This window comes from Ostrea edulis, chromosome 3 (genome assembly GCF_947568905.1).
Source record: "Ostrea edulis chromosome 3, xbOstEdul1.1, whole genome shotgun sequence".
Classification (NCBI taxonomy): Eukaryota; Metazoa; Mollusca; class Bivalvia; order Ostreida; family Ostreidae; genus Ostrea; species Ostrea edulis.
In genome coordinates, this window is record NC_079166.1 from 9,913,226 (window position 1) to 9,930,921 (window position 17,696).

The following is a 17,696-nucleotide window of genomic DNA, read 5'->3' on the forward strand; positions in this document are numbered from 1 at the left end:
AATCTTCTTCTCTGTCCTTGGGTATTAAGTAGACAAACCAATAGCATGATTATGATGAGCAAGGATGCCTCTTTCAAAATTGTGAAATTTATGGCCCCTGGGTCAGGGGTTCTGGTATTAGGGTGGGGCCCTATTGATCATATAGTGAAAATGCATTTTATTTCTTTGAAAATCTTCTCCTCTGCTGCTGGGTATTAAGTAGACAAACTAATAGTATGATAATGATGATCAAGGATGCTTCTTTCAAAACTGAAATTTATGGCCCCTGGGTCAGGGGTTCTGGTGCAAAGGCGGGGCTGACCACATAGCTATTCAATGTTTCTTCCATCCAAAAGTAAAATTCTTATATTTAAACACAAACCTAATTCAAACATTAGCCCCTGGGCCTCTTGTTTTATGTTTTGTTCTAATTTGTGTTAGGAAAGATATTCCTTTCAAATTACATCACTACTAATTATCAAAATCATGATAGGTGGTGTAAGGACAGTCATTGACATAGGTTCAATTCCCATCACCATCAACAACTTTTATTTTACCTTTAATGTATTTGTTTTTAATCTTTTTTAGAAAAATGGAAAGACAAAAATTGTCATTTCTAATAATTTTTGTGTTATCATACACCCGTCAAGACATGATGTATTATGGTACAGTTTTTTGAGGTGTTTTTTTTTTTTGTATGTTGTTCATTTCCGCCTGTCTTGTCTGTTAGCTTTTTAATATCCAGCTTATAACTTTTCTATGAGGCCTAAAATCATCAAACTGTAAGTAGTATTGATGAATAAACTACTGGTATAAATTTATTTGATTTTTATTTTATGATATAAATTGTATTAAGGAGATTGATGCTTTCACAAAAAAAATTAAATTATATTGCGAAGTTTCCTACATCTTCACTCCTGAACAGGTTTTCCTGGATTTTAGGTGTTAAAAGGTCAATAAAAGATTCCATGAACAAGTCCGGAGCTGGAAGAAGTACGTGGAATTGACAACATCCTTCATAGCGATTCCGGGCAACAGCACCTACAGCAACAAGCAGTTCATGTGAAAATTTCATACTTTCTTCATTCTAAACTTTTGGAACTGTTTATACCTTTGTCTTTTTAGCTCACCTGAACCGAAGGTTCAAGTGAGCTATTCTGATCACATTTTGTCCGGCGTCCGTCTGTCTGTCTGTCCGTCTGTCTGTAAACTTTTCACATTTTCGACTTCTTCTCCAGAACCACTGGGCCAATTTCAACCTAACTTGGCCAAAAGCATCCTTAGGTGAAGGGCTTTCAAGTTTGTTCAAATGAAGGGCCATGTCCCTTTCAAAGGGGAGATAATCACAAAAATGCAAAAATAGGGTGGGGTCATTTAAAAATCTTCTTCTCAAGAACCACTGGGCCAGAAAAGCTGAAATTTACCTGAAAGCTTCCTGACATAGTGCAGATTCAAGTTTGTTCAAATCATGGCCCTCGGTGGTAGGATGGGGCCACAAGGGGGGATCAAAGTTTTACATACAAATATATAGGGAAAAACTTTAAAAATCTTCTTCTCAAGAACCACTAAGCCAGAAAAGCTGAGATTTACATGAAAGCTTCCTGACATAATGCAGATTCAAGTTTGTTCAAATCATGAGCCCCGGGGGTCGGATGGGGCCACAATAGGGGATCAAAATTTTACATACAAATATATAGGAAAAATCTTTAAAAATCTTCTTCTCAAGAACCACTAAGCCAGAAAAGCTGATTTTTACATGAAAACATTTTGACATAGTGCAGATTCAAGTTTGTTCAAATCATGGCCCCCGGGGATAAGATGGGGCCCCAAGGGGGGGATCAAAGTTTTACACACAAATATATAGGGAAAAACTTTAAAAATCTTCTCAAGAACCACTAAGCCAGAAAAGCTGAGATTTACATGAAAGCTTCCTGAGATAATGCAGATTCAAGTTTGTTCAAATCATGGGCCCCTGGGGTTGGATGGGGCCACAATAGGGGATCAAAGTTTTACATACAAATATATAGGAAAAATCTTTAAAAATCTTCTCAAGAACCACTGAGTCAGAAAAGCTGATTTTTACATGAAAACTTCCTGACATAGTGCAGATTCAAGTTTCTTCAAATCATGGCCCCCGGGGATAGGATGGGGCCCCAAGGGGGAATCAAAGTTTTGCACACAAATATATAGGGAAAAACTTTAAAAATCTTCTTCTCAAGAACCACTAAGCCAGAAAAGCTGAGATTTACATGAAAGCTTCCTGACATAATGCAGATTCAAGTTTGTTCAAATCATGGGCCCCTGGGGTTGGATGGGGCCACAATAGGGGATCAAAATTTTACATACAAATATATAGGAAAAATCTTTAAAAATCTTCTCAAGAACCACTAAGCCAGAAAAGCTGATTTTTACATGAAAACTTTCTGACATAGTGCAGATTCAAGTTTGTTCAAATCATGACCCCCGGGGATAAGATGGGACCCCAATGGGGGGATCAAAGTTTTACACACAAATATATAGGAAAATCTTTAAAAATCTTCTTCTCAAGAACCACTAAGCCAGAAAAGCTGATTTTTACATGAAAAACTTTCTGACATAGTGCAGATTCAAGTTTGTTCAAATTATGGCCCCCGGGGATAAGATGGGGCCCCAAGGGGGGGATCAAAGTTTTACACACAAATATATAGGGAAAAACTTTAAAAATCTTCTTCTCAAGAACTACTAAGCCAGAAAAGCTGAGATTTACATGAAAGCTTCCTGACATAGTGCAGATTCAAGTTTGTTCAAATCATGGCCCTAGGGGATAAGATGGGGCCCCAAGGGGGGGATCAAAGTTTTACACACAAATATATAGGGAAAAACTTTAAAAATCTTCTTCTCAAGAACTACTAAGCCAGAAAAGCTGAGATTTACATGAAAGGTTCCTGACATAGTGCAGATTCAAGTTTGTTCAAATCATGGCCCTAGGGGATAAGATAGGGCCCCAAGGGGGGGATCAAAGTTTTACACACAAATATATAGGGAAAAACTTCAAAAATCTTCTTCTCAAGAACCACTAAGCCAGAAAAGCTGAGATTTACATGAAAACTTTCTGACATAGTGCAGATTCAAGTTTGTTCAAATCATGGCCCCCGGGGATAAGATGGGGCCCCAAGGGGGGATCAAAGTTTTACACACAAATATATAGGGAAAAACTTTAAAAATCATCTTCTCAAGAACCACTAAGCCAGAAAAGCTGAGATTTACAAGAAAGCTTCCTGACATAATGCAGATTCAATTTTGTTCAAATCATGGGCTCCGGGGGTTGGATGGGGCCACAATAGGGGATCAAAGTTTTACATACAAATATATAGGAAAAATCTTTTTCTCAATAACCACCGAGTCAGAAAAGCTGATATTTACAAGAAAACTTTCTGACATAGTGCAGATTCAAGTTTGTTCAAATCATGGTCCCCGGGGGGTACGATGGGGCCACAAGTGGGTTGGGGGGGGATTCAAAGTTTTACATACAAATATAGAAAAAAGCTTTAAAAGAACCATTGGGCCAAAGAAGTTGACATTTACATGAAAGCTTTCTGACATAGTGTAGATTCAAGTTTGCAAAGGGTAGTTTGGGCCATAATAGGGACCAAGGTTTTACATGCAAATATATATGGAAAGTCTTCAGATATGGGCCAAGGTGACTCAGGTGAGCGATGTGGCCCATGGGCCTCTTGTTTAGTTCACCTGAGCCGAAGGCTCAAGTGAGCTTTTCTGATCAAAATTTGTTCGTTGTCTGTCATAGTTGTAAACTTTTCACAATTTTATCTTCTTCTCCAGAACCACTGGGCCAATTTCAACCTAACTTGGCCAAAAGCATTCTTGGGTGAAGGGCTTTCAAGTTTGTTCAAATGAAGGCCATGTCCCTTTCAAAGGGGAGATAATCACAAAAATGCAAAAATAGGGTGGGGTCATTTAAAAATCTTCTTCTCAGGAACCACTGGGCCAGAAGAGCTGAAATTTACCTGAAAGCTTCCTGACATATTGCAGATTCAAGTTTGTTCAAATCATGGCCCCTGGTGGTAGGATGGGGCCACAAGGGGGGATCAAAGTTTTACATACAAATATATAGGAAAAATCTTCTTCTCAATAACCACTGAGTCATAAAAGCTGAGATTTACAAGAAAACTTTCTGACATAGTGCAGATTCAAGTTTGTTCAAATCATGGCCCCGGGGGGTAGGATGGGGCCACAAGTGGGGGGAGCGGTCAAAGTTTTACATACAAATATAGGGAAAATCTTTAAAAATCTTTTTCTGAAGAACGATTGGGCCAAAGAAGTTGACATTTACATAAAAGCTTTCTGACGTAGTGTAGATTCAAGTTTGCAAAAATTGTGGCCTCCAGAGGTATTGGGGACATAATAGGGACTAAGGTTTTACATGCAAATAAATATGGAAAGTCTTCAGATATGGGCCAAGGTGACTCAGGTGAGCGATGTGGCCCATGGGCCTCTTGTTTGCAGTTTTAGAATTTAAGACTAATACTAACGTCAGTAGTAAGCAAAATCAATGTGGAAAGGCCAAGCCAAAATTCAAGCCAAAGTAGTATGTATGATAAGTCTTTCTTGGCACCGTAAAACTTTCAAGTTTCATAGAGCTCTTTAAATGAAGAGTAAATCTTATTTTATTTCAAAAAAGTTATCATATATATTCAATACAGATTCACATAATTTGCCTCTGATATTTACAGTCATTTTCAGTACTCTAAAGAAACACAAATTCGCTAATTTAATTTTGCATTTTATGGACCTGAGTTATTCAAAGAAACATTTTTTTTTATTTAAACAATATTTTATTATGTAATAGAAACATAAATGGATTGGCAGCAGGCTTGCAGCCTATATAAACCTTCTCCAATAAGGTACAAGGTGATTAGATGTATGTATAATGATGAGCATGAGTATATATACAATATGTATGATAAATATTGACAATATAAAAATCAATACATAATTCAAAAGGATGAAGATAGAATACATGTATCTTATTATACCTCAGTATGAGAATTCTATGCAACGCGTAATCTGATTGGTCTAGACGGTCACATGCCAGGGATAACAAAACTTCATATCTCCCTCTCAAACATCATATCTCCCTATCATATTTACCGCTTGGGCAGTCTCGTGCATTTTCCATAAATTTAACGTCAAAGTAGACGAAGTGTATTATGACGTCACAATAAGTCCCGAGTCATTCTACTTTCATAGTTCGTAAGGCACAAAATATGCGGGTCTCTGATATACAGTTTTAAAATCGACTGATTTTGGTTGATATAAAAACATGCAAGTAAATCAGCATTCAAGGAGAATGGAAATACAAAAACTGGTTATCACATCACTGTATTTCGCTGTTTGTACCTTCTAATTCGTTGAGGCGCGGTGTTACCGTTAGGGCAATCTCACCTACATGTACAATGTATAGTTGAGCGGACTCCAATTTGAAATGCAATTTTGTGGTCTTGCTTTGTTTCGGTATAATAAACAATTTATTGCATGATAGTGAGGGAGATATGAAGATTTATTCACCCAAGAAAAATCATATTCCCCTCTCCCCTCGGGCGTTGCCCTCGGGGAATATGATTTTTCTTGGGTGAATAAATCTTCATATCTCCCTCACTATCATGCAATAAATGTATAATGTATCACATAGTATGTCATGATAACATGGGAAATGTGTCTTTATTATTTGAAAAATTTCTTAAAGCTGTATGTTCATGTATTATTTTTAACTCACCTGAGCTAAAAGCTCAAGTGAGCTTTTCTGATCACCCGTATTCCGGCGTCCGTCTGTCCGTCCGTCTGTAAACTTTTAACATTTTTAACTTCTTCTCAAAAACCACTGAGCCAATTTCAACCAAAGTTGGCACAAAGCATCCTTAGGTAAAGGGAATTCTCAATTGTTAAAATAAAGGTCCAGGCCACCTTCCAAGGGGAGATAATCAAGAATAGGTAAAAATAGGGTAGGGTCATTAAAAATTCTTCTTCTCAAGAACCACTGGGCTAGAAAAGATGAAATTTATAGATAAGCTTCATTAGGTAGTGCAGATTCTAAATTGTTAAAGTCCTGGCCCCCGGGGGTCGGATGGGGCCACAAAGGGGGATCAAAGTTTTACATACAAATATATAGGAAAAATCTTTGAAAATCTTCTTCTCAAGAACCACTAAGCCAGAAAAGCTGATATTTACATGAAAGCTTTCTGACATAGTCCAGATTCAAGTTTGTTCAAATCATGGCCCCTGGGGGTTGGATGGGGCTACAAGGGGGGATCAATGTTTTACATACAAATATATAGGAAAAATCTTCTTCTCGTGAACCATTGGGCCAAAGAAGTTCACATTTACATGAAAGCTTTCTGACATAGTGTAGATTCAAGTTTGCAAAAATTATGGCCTCCAGGGGTAGGTTGGGGCCATAATATGGACTACGGTTTTACATGCAAATATATATATGGAAAGTCTTCTGATATGGACCAAGGTTACTCAGGTGAGCGATGTGGCCCATGGACCTCTTGTTGTACATAATTACTTTAAAGCAGATTAATTACTTTATAAAGTTATTAATTTTCCCTTAATTACATCCTTGAAAACATCTGCATGTAAAAGAAAACAGTGCGAATATTATTTAGAAAGTAAATATAGCGGGTACATATATAAGTCATCCCATAATAGACGTCTATAAATAGACCCACGCGCGTCAGGGGAATCCCAACATGATGTATTAACTCCTACGCAAGTGTCTAGTTTTAAGGCTGAAAGAGCGTAAAAGAACAAAGTACTAAGAGGTATTTGATATTTTTAGGTCACCTGAATTATTCAGGTGACCTATTGCTATCTGTTTTTGTTCGTCGTCGTGCGTTAACATTTGAACATTTTCTGCTTCTTCTCTGAAACCCCTGAACCAATTTCAACCAATTTTGGCATATAGCATCTGTGAGTGGAGGGGAACAAAAATTGTGAAATTTGTGGTCCCTGCGCCCCTGGGGCCTGAGGGGTGGGGCAAAAACCATCAAAATGAGTGTAATTTTAAAAAATCTTCTTCTTTACTCCTGGACATCAAGAAGCCAAACTGTGGGCATAATTATAATGAGCGTTGAGCCCTCTACCAAAATTGTGAAATTCATGGCCCCTGGGGCAGGGGTTCTTGTGTTAGGGTGGGGCTGTATTGGTCATATAGTGAAAATGTAGAATTCTTTGAAAATCTTCTTCTCTGTCTCTGGGTATTAAGTAGACAAACTAATAGCATGGTAATGATGAGCAAGGATGCCTCTTTATACCCCCGGCAACAAGTTGTAGGGGGGGGGGGGGGGTATACTGGAATCGGGTTGTCCGTCCGTCTGTAGACGCAATGGTTTCCGGGCTCTAAAGCATTATCCTTTCCACCTACCGTCACCATATCATATATATGGACTACCCATGGGATGAAGATGTTCCCTATCGATTTTGGGGTCAAAAGGTCAGAGGTCAAGCACACTGGACATCGAAGTAGCAATATGGTTTCCGGGCTCTAAAGTGTTATCCTTTCCACCTACAGTCACCATATCATACATATGGACTACCCATAGGATGAAGATGTTCCCTATCAGTTTTGGGGTCCAAAGGTCAAGCGCACTGGACATTGAAGTAGCAATATGGTTTCCGGGCTCTAAAGCGTTATCCTTTCCACCTACAGTCACCATATTAAACATATGGACTACCCATGGGATGAAGATGTTCCCTATCAATTTTGGGGTCAAAAGGTCAAAGGTCAATCGCACTAGACATTGAAGTAGCAATATGGTTTCCGGGCTCTAAAGCGTTATCCTTTCCACCTACAGTCACCATATCATATATATGGACTACCCATGGGATGAAGATGATCCCTATCGATTTTGGGGTCAAAAGGTCAAAGGTCACGCGCACTGGACATTGAAGTAGCAATATGGTTTCCGGGCTCTAAAGCGTTATCCTTTCCACCTACAGTCACCATATCATACATATGGACTACCCATGGAATGAAGATGTTCGCTATCGATTTTAGGGTCAAAAGGTCAAAGGTCATGCGCACTGGACATCGAAGTAGCAACACTCAGAAAAGAGGTAGTTTATACCTATTACCAACACCCTTTGGGAGATTGGGGTAATCGGGGGGTATTCTTAATGAGCATTGCTCACAGTACCTCTTGTTAAAAATTGTGAAATTCATGGCCCCTGGATCAGGGGTTCTGGTGCTAGGGTGGGGCTCTATAAGTCATATAGTGAAAATGCATTATTTCTTTGAAAATCTTCTTTGTCCTTGGGTATTAAGTAGACAAACCAATAGCATGGTTATGATGAGCAAGGATGCCTCTTTCAAAATTGTGAAATGCATGGCCCCTGGATCAGGGGTTCTGGTATTAGGGTGGGGCCCTATTGATCATATAGTGAAAATGCATTTTATTTCTTTGAAAATCTTCTCCTCTGCTGCTGGGTATTAAGTAGACAAACTAATAGTGTGATAATGATGATCAAGGATGCTTCTTTCAAAACTGAAATTTATGGCCCCTGGGTCAGGGGTTCTGGTGCAAAGGCGGGGCTGACCACATAGCTATTCAATGTTTCTTCCATCCAAAAGTAAAATTCTTATATTTAAACACAAACCTAATTCAAACATTGGAAGGTTGTTACATGATACTCAGGTGACCTATAAGGCCCCTGGGCCTCTTGTTATTTCTAGTAAACTTGTGGTACGGTACTGTTATAACAAAATACACAGCTTTACACAGATAAGACCACCGATGATCTGAAAGTTTGAACTGGTCACGTGACTATCACTTGAAAAGGCAGTGACGCGGTTATTTGTAAACATCGATTTAAAATCAAATAATTTGGGCTAAAACAGGTGCAATAATTTATGATATGTCGTACAGCCTCATAACTACATACGTGCGATGATTTAATAGCGTTTTTACGAGATGGAAAAAAATATTGTAATTCGGATCATACAGCTTTAAAGTTTGCCAATACAGTGTAAATACCATATTAAGTTGGAAGAACACATCTTGTTTGATACTTTAGCTGAATATTAGAATTAAGCTTTAATAGATATGCAGAAATGAAATTTTTATGCCCCGAAGATCGGGGGGGGGGGGGGGGGGGGGCATATTGTTTTTGTCCTGTCTGTCATTCTGTCTGAAACTTTAACCTTGCTAATAACTTTTGAACAGCAAGTGATATTTCACATGAGTATTCCTTGTGACAAGACCTTTCCGTGGGTATTAACATTTTTGACCCCTTGACCTTGGAGTTTGACCTACTTTTTGAAAACTTTAACCTTGCTAATAACTTTTGAACAGTAAGTGATAGAGCTTTGATATTTCACATGAGTATTCCTTGTGACAATACCTTTCCGTGGGTAATGAACCTTTTGACCTTGACATTTGACCTACTTTTATTTATTTTTTACATTGGTCATAACTTCTAAATGGTAAATATTAGAGCTTTCATATTGTAAATGAGCATTTCTTTTGACAAGATCTTTCTACTGGGACCAAGATATTTGCCCTTGTGACCTTGGCCATCTTCGGAATTGGCCATTATCGGGGGAATTAGTGTTTCACAAACACATCTTGTTTTTGATAGATTCCATGCCCCTTGTATTTGTATATTGTACACAGCAGTCCATTCCCTCTTTTCTTTAACATTTTATTATATTAAATCAGATAATGCAGATGAAACTGAAAAGAAAGGAATTGGATGGATCATGTCGGGAGGAGAAAAAGAAGAACTAATCGAGGAAAGAGATGCCAGAATGGTTTCAAATGTACATGAAAGAAGAAAAGGCAGAGAGACAGAAGGAGAGAGAAAAAATGCAGAAATTTCGAGAGGAACTTTTAAAATCTCAACAGGAGAAAAATAACATCTTGCGAATTTACAGACATGATCTCAAAATCATTCAAATAAATTTTTTGATAACTACAGTGCACTATTTCTTATTTCTTACACAAATTTTGCTTCTGTAACAATTCATGCAAGTATATTATAATTGCTTTTATATATAAATACCAAATTTTCATGGAAGTCTTAGATTCACTCATTAGTCTAAACAGTATGGAATTAATGATCAGAGACCTTTAGTCTTCCAAATATTCTACCTTATTTTGTGCAACTTTTGATTCATTGGCACCAGAAAGCAACCTAAAAGTTTATAAATATTATTTACAATACATCTTCCTGAAAAGCTTGGTGTTTTGATTTAGATATACATTGTGTTTAAGAAATGCACTTATTGCCAGCAGGTAAATACTTTATCAAAATACTGTGAGTGTAATCTTTTGAGAGTATGGTGCTTTGGTAAGTTTGCCTTTTCTTCATTTCTGTAACTTTTGCAGCTTACTTATTATCTTAATATGAACATATGTTCTGAATTGTTTCCACTGTGAATCACTGCTACGCTTGGGGATGGTTTTGTCAATCATCTGTATCCGGTTAGTTACCCTTTAGAATTTCAAAACTATTGCATAGAACTTACTTTTAACAAGCTTATTCCTTGTACGAAAGTTATTTAGTCAATGCAATGTTCATTGATGTCCTCACATTTAATATATTCAATGATCACTTCTCAGATTAACGAAAATGATGCATTCTTTGCACCATCAACGTGCAACACTGCATTATATATGCACGATTTCTGTGTGATACTCAGTTGACTATTAAGGCCCATAGGTCTTTCGTTTTTAGTTCACCTGTGCCTTTGACTCAAGTGAGCTTTTATGATCAAAACTTTCCGTTGTCTGTCTTTGACATCATTGTCGTAAACTTTTCACATTTTTATCTTCTCCAGAACCACTGGACTAATTTCAATCAAACTTGGAAGAAATCATCCTTGGGTGTAGGGGATTCAAATTTTTTGAAATGAAGGACCATGCCCCCGGGGGTATAATAGAGGATCAAAGTTTTACATGCAAATGTATAAGGAACCAAACTTGCCACAAAGCATATTTAGATGAAATATGTTAATATGAAAGGCGATACCCTTCTACAAGGATGCGTGATAATTAATGAATTTGTACTCGAGTTTAATAATTAAGTTTGATTATTAATAAATCTTTAGTCGTTATCTTTGAAGGGCCGATGAGCCTCTTGTAGTTTCAAAGGCTAGAGGATGCTCAAATGAATTTTATGATGTTGGAAATTATCATATCTTCAACACTTTAAATATGCTAATGTTTAATTCACTTACTTTGCAGTCACAAAGAAGCTGCTAAAGCCAGGCGCTTCTCTGCTCCATTACAGTGTTGTGGAGATGTACACAAGCCATGATAACTTCTGGAATTTGATGTTCAAGAGACATATCCAGCGACTTCAAACGCCTAAATTTGCCTTTCAGAAGAGCAAAGGCCTGGCAGAGCTGTGTACGACATTAAACCTCCTTTCTTGTTCAGATAGACAACCAGTCTCCCTGAATGGTGTAATTAACGATATGGAGAGGGGGTATGCAGAATCTCCTAGAACATGATATGATGGGCACAATTTGTTCAGCTCCAAATTGATCGGACTATTTCTGAAAACGCAAGAGTCGTGGACTGATCCAGGCCAACCAGCATAAGCATCAATGAAACTCATGTTTTCATTGCATATGCATTGTAATATGATGGAACTAAATCCCTTTCTGTTAATAAAACTAGATCGATCCTGCCCTCTGTCTTTAATGGGAATATGGCTTCCATCAATACATCCTATTATCCCTGGAAAACCATATCGATCCTGAAAAATAGATGCAGATGTTCTCATCTGGGAGAGTGTTGGCCACTTGACTGTGTCCAAGGCCTTTACTGCATTACAAACTGTCAAAAAAATGAAATGCAAGGATCCTTTGGAAAGGTCAAATCGATCTGTGACACCACGATACGATTCGTCGTTGCTTAGAAGCCAGACAGTGGACATGACTTTTTTCTCCAAAGAAGTTGTCTTACACTGTAAGTGGGGGCCACAGCCTCAAACAAACCCTATAAAAAAATTACTTTTGAATGGTATACTTAACTTTCCTGACCTAGAATACATCTGAAATTAAATTGGTTTTTTTTTTGCATTAAGAGTGTATCCAAAGACATTCTTGTCCGTTGCAATTTTACGCACGATTATGTTCAAAATTATTTTTAAAATTCTCAAGAACAACTGTCAACAAGGGCACATTATGTCATGCTGAATATTTTGTAATAGAAATTCTGGTATTATAACCCCTCCCCCCCCCATCCCCCTTCCTTCACACATTTTGGAAGGAGTATATCAGATTCCTTAGATCAATATACATTAATGTGCATATGATCTCCATTGCTCAACAGATCAGTATGTCCTAGGTCAAGGTCACTACCAGACCAGACAAGTGATATGTGTATAATATAGATCTTGTGCAACGGATAATTGAAAAGTGGTTTATTTTTCGTATTTCATACATGTTTTTATTAGGCTGATATACATTCATGCAAAAATAATCTCAATTGCTTGGGAGGTCAGTTTGTCCAAGGTCAAGGCATCTTCAATGCCTTGTTTATTTTTTTCATGGGATAATCTAAAGTTTTTGTATTAAAATTATTTGTTGATCTTGAGGAGACTAAGAACAAAACTGTTTGGGTTTGCAATCTCTGACAACTGTACTTGCACGTAATATCAAATGATTCAGAAATGATCAGTATCTACAGTAGTGAAGACAGAATATTGTATGAAATGACTGCCTCATTTGACTATCAACATTCTTAAAATTGTAAACTGAGCAGATGTGAGGATACCTTGGACTTGACTGACTTTTCAAAAACTTAAATTTGAACTATATCTTTTGAATAAGAGGGGATGGGGTTTTGATATTTCATGCATGTATGTAGATGCCTCATGACTCAAAACGTTTGACCTAATGACCTTGGTCTTTGACTAAATTTTAAATAACTTTACTAACCTTTTCAAGGAAAGGGGATAGCTAAGTAAAGGCCTACTTCCCAACAAGCTATGTTGTCTTCTTGCTTTCTTGTTGAAGTATTGTAACATATAGAGTTTGTTTTTTATATAGAGGGGATGTATTGTAGTACACCAATGTTGTCCGTCCGTCAGAGTTTTTTTTTTTTTTTTTTTTTCTAATTTCATTTCTCTTTAAAAGTTAACTTTGCTATGTAGCTTCTTTGTGGGTCATGTTGCAATTTGGATCCATTTTGACTTCTTTTGTAGGAGTTTTGCTCCTTTATTTGAAAATTATGTGATATGAAAAGTACTAATTTATAAATAAATTTGTAAAAATATTGTATTGGACATTAATTTCATATTGGAAAAGGTATGATAAGCTGATTAGAGCCAGGAAACCTAACTCTGAACTGCAAATTACTGGCAAAATATACAATCGACTGATACTCTTTGTCCAATACTAATAATTACTTACTTAATCCTCTTCATGCTAGAAAACACTTAAGGCCTTCACTGAGGATCGCCATCTGTCTGTCTGCTGCCATGTTCTGAATCCGGCTCCAAGTCCATCCACACTCCTTCATCTCTTTCTCTACTGATCGTCGCCATGTTTCCTTTGGTCTCCCTCTATTTCTCTTTCCTGCTGGTGTCCATCTCATGGCGATCTTTGGGATTGATGTTGCTCCCATCCTGTGGACATGTCCGATCCATTTCCATCGTCTCATCTTGATCATCTCAGATATTGGTGATGTTGACGTTCTCTGATATAGATCTTTGTTGCTGATGGTGTTGGGCCAGAAGACCTTCAGAATCCGTCGTAGGCATTTGGTCTGGAAGACATCCAGTCTATGGACAACACCTTTGGTCACCTTCCACGACTCGGCACCATATAGGAGGACTCCAATGATGTTACTCTTGAATATCCTGATCTTGGTCTTGATGCTGATGGCTGCTGACTTCCAGATGTTCCTCAGGCTTGCGAAGTCTGCTCTTGCTTTGGCTATTGTGCTCTCTACATCAGATGTTGAATCCCCATCGGCTGTGATAGTACTGCCGAGGTAAACAAACTCTGAGACTTCCTCTGCTACGTTGTTCCCAATAGTCACTGATAATACTAATAATTATTACTATTCAAAAATATTCTGGAGATATACTGAAAAAAGAATTCTTTGCAGATTTTCCCACCACAGCACAGTTTTAAACAAAAACTAGAGATTGTTTTTATGAAAAACAAATGTCTCCCCAGCTCCCCAAATTGGAAGTGCTCCAAATGAAACCTCCTCCCCTTAATGTACTGCATGGTATGGAGGAGAAAGTATGAACAAGAACATGGACATTATGAATTCCAATAAGCAAAGTGTTTACAAACTATTTTACACTCTCAACCCCTCAGATCCACTATAACTTTAAAGACACTACTGGATCCTCCTGTCCCTGCAATATGCACATCTACAAATGGCGTTGTACAAAATTTCAAATCTATCAGATATGCCATATAGGAAAAGCGTTCACAAGCTATTTTAACATCCTACACCCCTCATATATCCACTGTAACTTTTAGGAAATTAATTGAATCCTCCTGTCCCAACAATATGCACATCTACAAATGACAATGATGCATTGTACAAAGTTTCGAATCTATCTAATAAACCATATAAAGGTGTTCACAAGCTATTTTACATCCTCACCCCTCTTAGATCCACTATAACATTTAGGAAAGTAATAGGATCCTCCCGTCCCAACAATATGCACATCTACAGATGGCAATGAAGCATTGTACAAGTTTCAAGTCTATCCGATAGGAGAAGCGTTCACAAGATTTTGTGACAGACGGACGGACAGAGAGTACAAAAACACTGATGCCCCTGTATGGCAGTAAACTATTTCTGGTACCCAAAGAAAGGTCTTGTCACAAGGAATACACGTGAAAATTGAAAGCTCCATTCAGATGTTATGACCAAGATGAACAGACAGACCAAAACCTTTTGACCTTGACATTTGACCCACTTTAAAAAAAAATTGACATTGGTCATAACTTCTAAATGGTAAATATTAGAGCTTTCATATTGCACACAAACATTTCTTGTGACAAGATCTTTCAACTGGTACAAAGATTTGTGACCTTGGCCATCTTCGGAATAGGGGATTTTTGAGTTCTTCCGTTCCGTGCGTATTTTGTGTTTTAGAATCTACCTAAGTCACGTGATTTGGCGATTTTTTTAGGCAAGCTTTCTTCCGGTTTAGCTAACAATCAGACGATTTCGTTCATTTATTTTACTCACTAGTTTTGATACCGAATTTAAGTACCAGTGTCATTAGTGTGTGGTAGAGGGATGTAATACGGATTTACGTAAGAGAAGAAAACAGACACGTACAGTGTAGCATCGTTTGTCAGGGGAGGGGTAGTCTGAGAAGATGCCTTCACACTACTTTGTCTAACATTCTTGACAAGATTAGATAAATTTAAAAAAATAAAAAAAAAAACCTAACATGTTCTTTTGACTAATATTCAAAATCTTTCAAATTTGAAATGCACGGATGAAGGTTAAGTAGTGGCATACGACTTATTATACCTCAATATATATTTTTCCATACGTTTTAAAATCCAGGAGGGGGGTGAATGATTGATTGTTTTTACGATTTCACTCATTTCTCATTTTAAGACACCAACAGCTTTAGGTTAAGTACCGCAAATTTAGACCTATGCTTAGCGCTCAGCGTCGTAGCAGTGAGGGTTCTTTATCGTGCCAACGCCGGGGGAGGGAGGGGAGGGGGTAGGGTAATACCGTCACATATATATTGCCTAAGGAATTTTTTCCCAAATTCTGATTACTTGAATCGTAGGGAGAACACATTATAGATTCAATTCATAAATTGCATTCGTACCATTCACTTCTGCCACCATAAAAAGTTGGAGGGGAGAGGGGGGGTTGGTGGATGTGTCACGAAATATATCTTTATTTGTATATATAAATAATAGAAAGTTATGGTTGTTAAAATGGGAACCATTCCCTCCCCCTCCCACATTCTACGTGCATGCCACAGAAGTACTGATATATCCATTATCGGATTTGCAATGCCGAAGTCCCCGTTCATTCCAATGGTACCAATATTTGTAAAGATAAATCATGACATAATAGCGAGCGCAGCGCTCGTACTGCGAGCTCTAATGACTAGAGCGCGGGAAATAATCCGAGCTAAATCTCAACCTCTAACAAAGAAAAAATTTTGACGCCAGTCCCAGAAGTCCCTTGTCAAAAATGGCTGAGATCTCGCTAAGTCACACCTTGTAATATGATTGTGAACTTACGTGGATTATCATCCTAATCTTGTGGCCTCCTAGCTCCAAAATTTAGTGCACCATTAGGCGAAATGTTTAACGAAGTGCAATGTTTATGAAAGGCAGGCTAAGATGCAATCTGATCACGCGCTCGTTTTTTTCCGTAACCGGTAAGAAGACTCGGGCGTGGATCGGCGCAAGAATTGCATCAAATCGATGCATTTCTTCGCCGGAAGCGCGCCCGTGGATGAGAGTTAAAAGGCCAGAACCGAATCCCTGAATAATATGTTATTTATGTTTTCACCACAGATTCAGTTTTGGTATCATTAACGTCTTATTCACTCTAATAGCGAGCCAACGCGGAGCGCTGGCTCGTACTGCGAGCTCTAATGACTAGAGCGTGGGAAATAATCCGAGCTAAATCTCAACCTCTAACAAAAATTTTTTTTGACGCCAATCCCAGAAGTCCCTCGTACAAAATGGCGGATGGTTCGATTCGTAAAATATTGAGAAATGAGTTACATGAACTGAAAACAAATACACAGAAGGAAATAAAACTCTTACAAAAAGATGTAGCAGTGTTAAAATCTCAGACCATGGTTACCATATCCAAAAGTTGGCCACAAACTTGGACATGTGAAAACGAAGTGATGTTCGAAACAAGCCATCAAAAACATGTGGACGGAGTTCAGAAACAATATACACATACATGTTTATCCACAGAAGAGGACACATCATCTATGCCAACAGAACATCCCAATGAAATAGCTGAGCCAACGAAACCACTGTCACGTCCTTCTCATAAAATTGAGATTGTAATGGATTCACATGGAAATGGTATTGACCCTCGAAGGATGTACAAAAACCAAGATATAAACATTCATGTTCTAGGTGCTGGAAAGAAGAATCTAGAGGGAGCTATGCAGTATGTACAATCTTTAGAGTCCCCTCAGCATATAGTTGTTGGTGTTGGCAGCAATGATATTGCAACAAAATCGTCGGAGTCTATAGTTACTCAGATAGAAAATCTTGTGGTCTGTGCGCAGAAGAAGCAGTGCAGTGTACACATTCTCTCTCTACTGGAGAGAATGGATCAAGAAGACTATAATGATCGCGTCAGAACTGTAAATGACAAATTGAGCGAGTCATTAAAGGACACAGAAAATGTTTATTTTATTAGAGTCGACTCATACCTAAATGCGGAAAATCCCCAGCTGTACGGGGTTGATGGTGTACATCTAAATGGTGATGGACGAAAAACGTTGGTGAAACTAATGAAAGACCATCTAAATCACAAGCTTGGAATGAAACCCTACAAAGACTACAGTGCGCGAAGCGAAAACTCTGAAAGAAACTCTAACCATGCAGGAGAATTCAGTAGCGAAAGGACCGAAACAAGTTATGGGCGTAAAAGAACTAACACTCGTAGACAACATAACAGTCGTAATGGTGGATACATGCAAAACGGCCCTCACAACCATTGGTATCGTGG

At 38.0% G+C, this 17,696-nt stretch overlaps 1 protein-coding gene across 2 annotated transcripts in view; it reads right to left on the minus strand.

Moving 5' to 3' along the window:
• Positions 1-801: 801 nt before the first annotated feature.
• The window catches only part of LOC130053203 (uncharacterized), a 38,882-nt gene continuing 21,987 nt past the window's right edge, over positions 802-17,696 (minus strand). For both annotated transcript variants that reach the window (XR_008801715.1, XM_056159952.1), the window contains 2 exons: positions 11,216-14,029; positions 802-1,020 (listed from right to left, as the gene is read on the minus strand). Coding sequence is in view for 1 of the 2 variants with exons in the window: in XM_056159952.1 (XP_056015927.1) it covers positions 13,410-14,029 (620 nt within the window). In the remaining variant the exon portion in view is untranslated. The remainder of the gene's footprint in view (positions 1,021-11,215; positions 14,030-17,696) is intronic.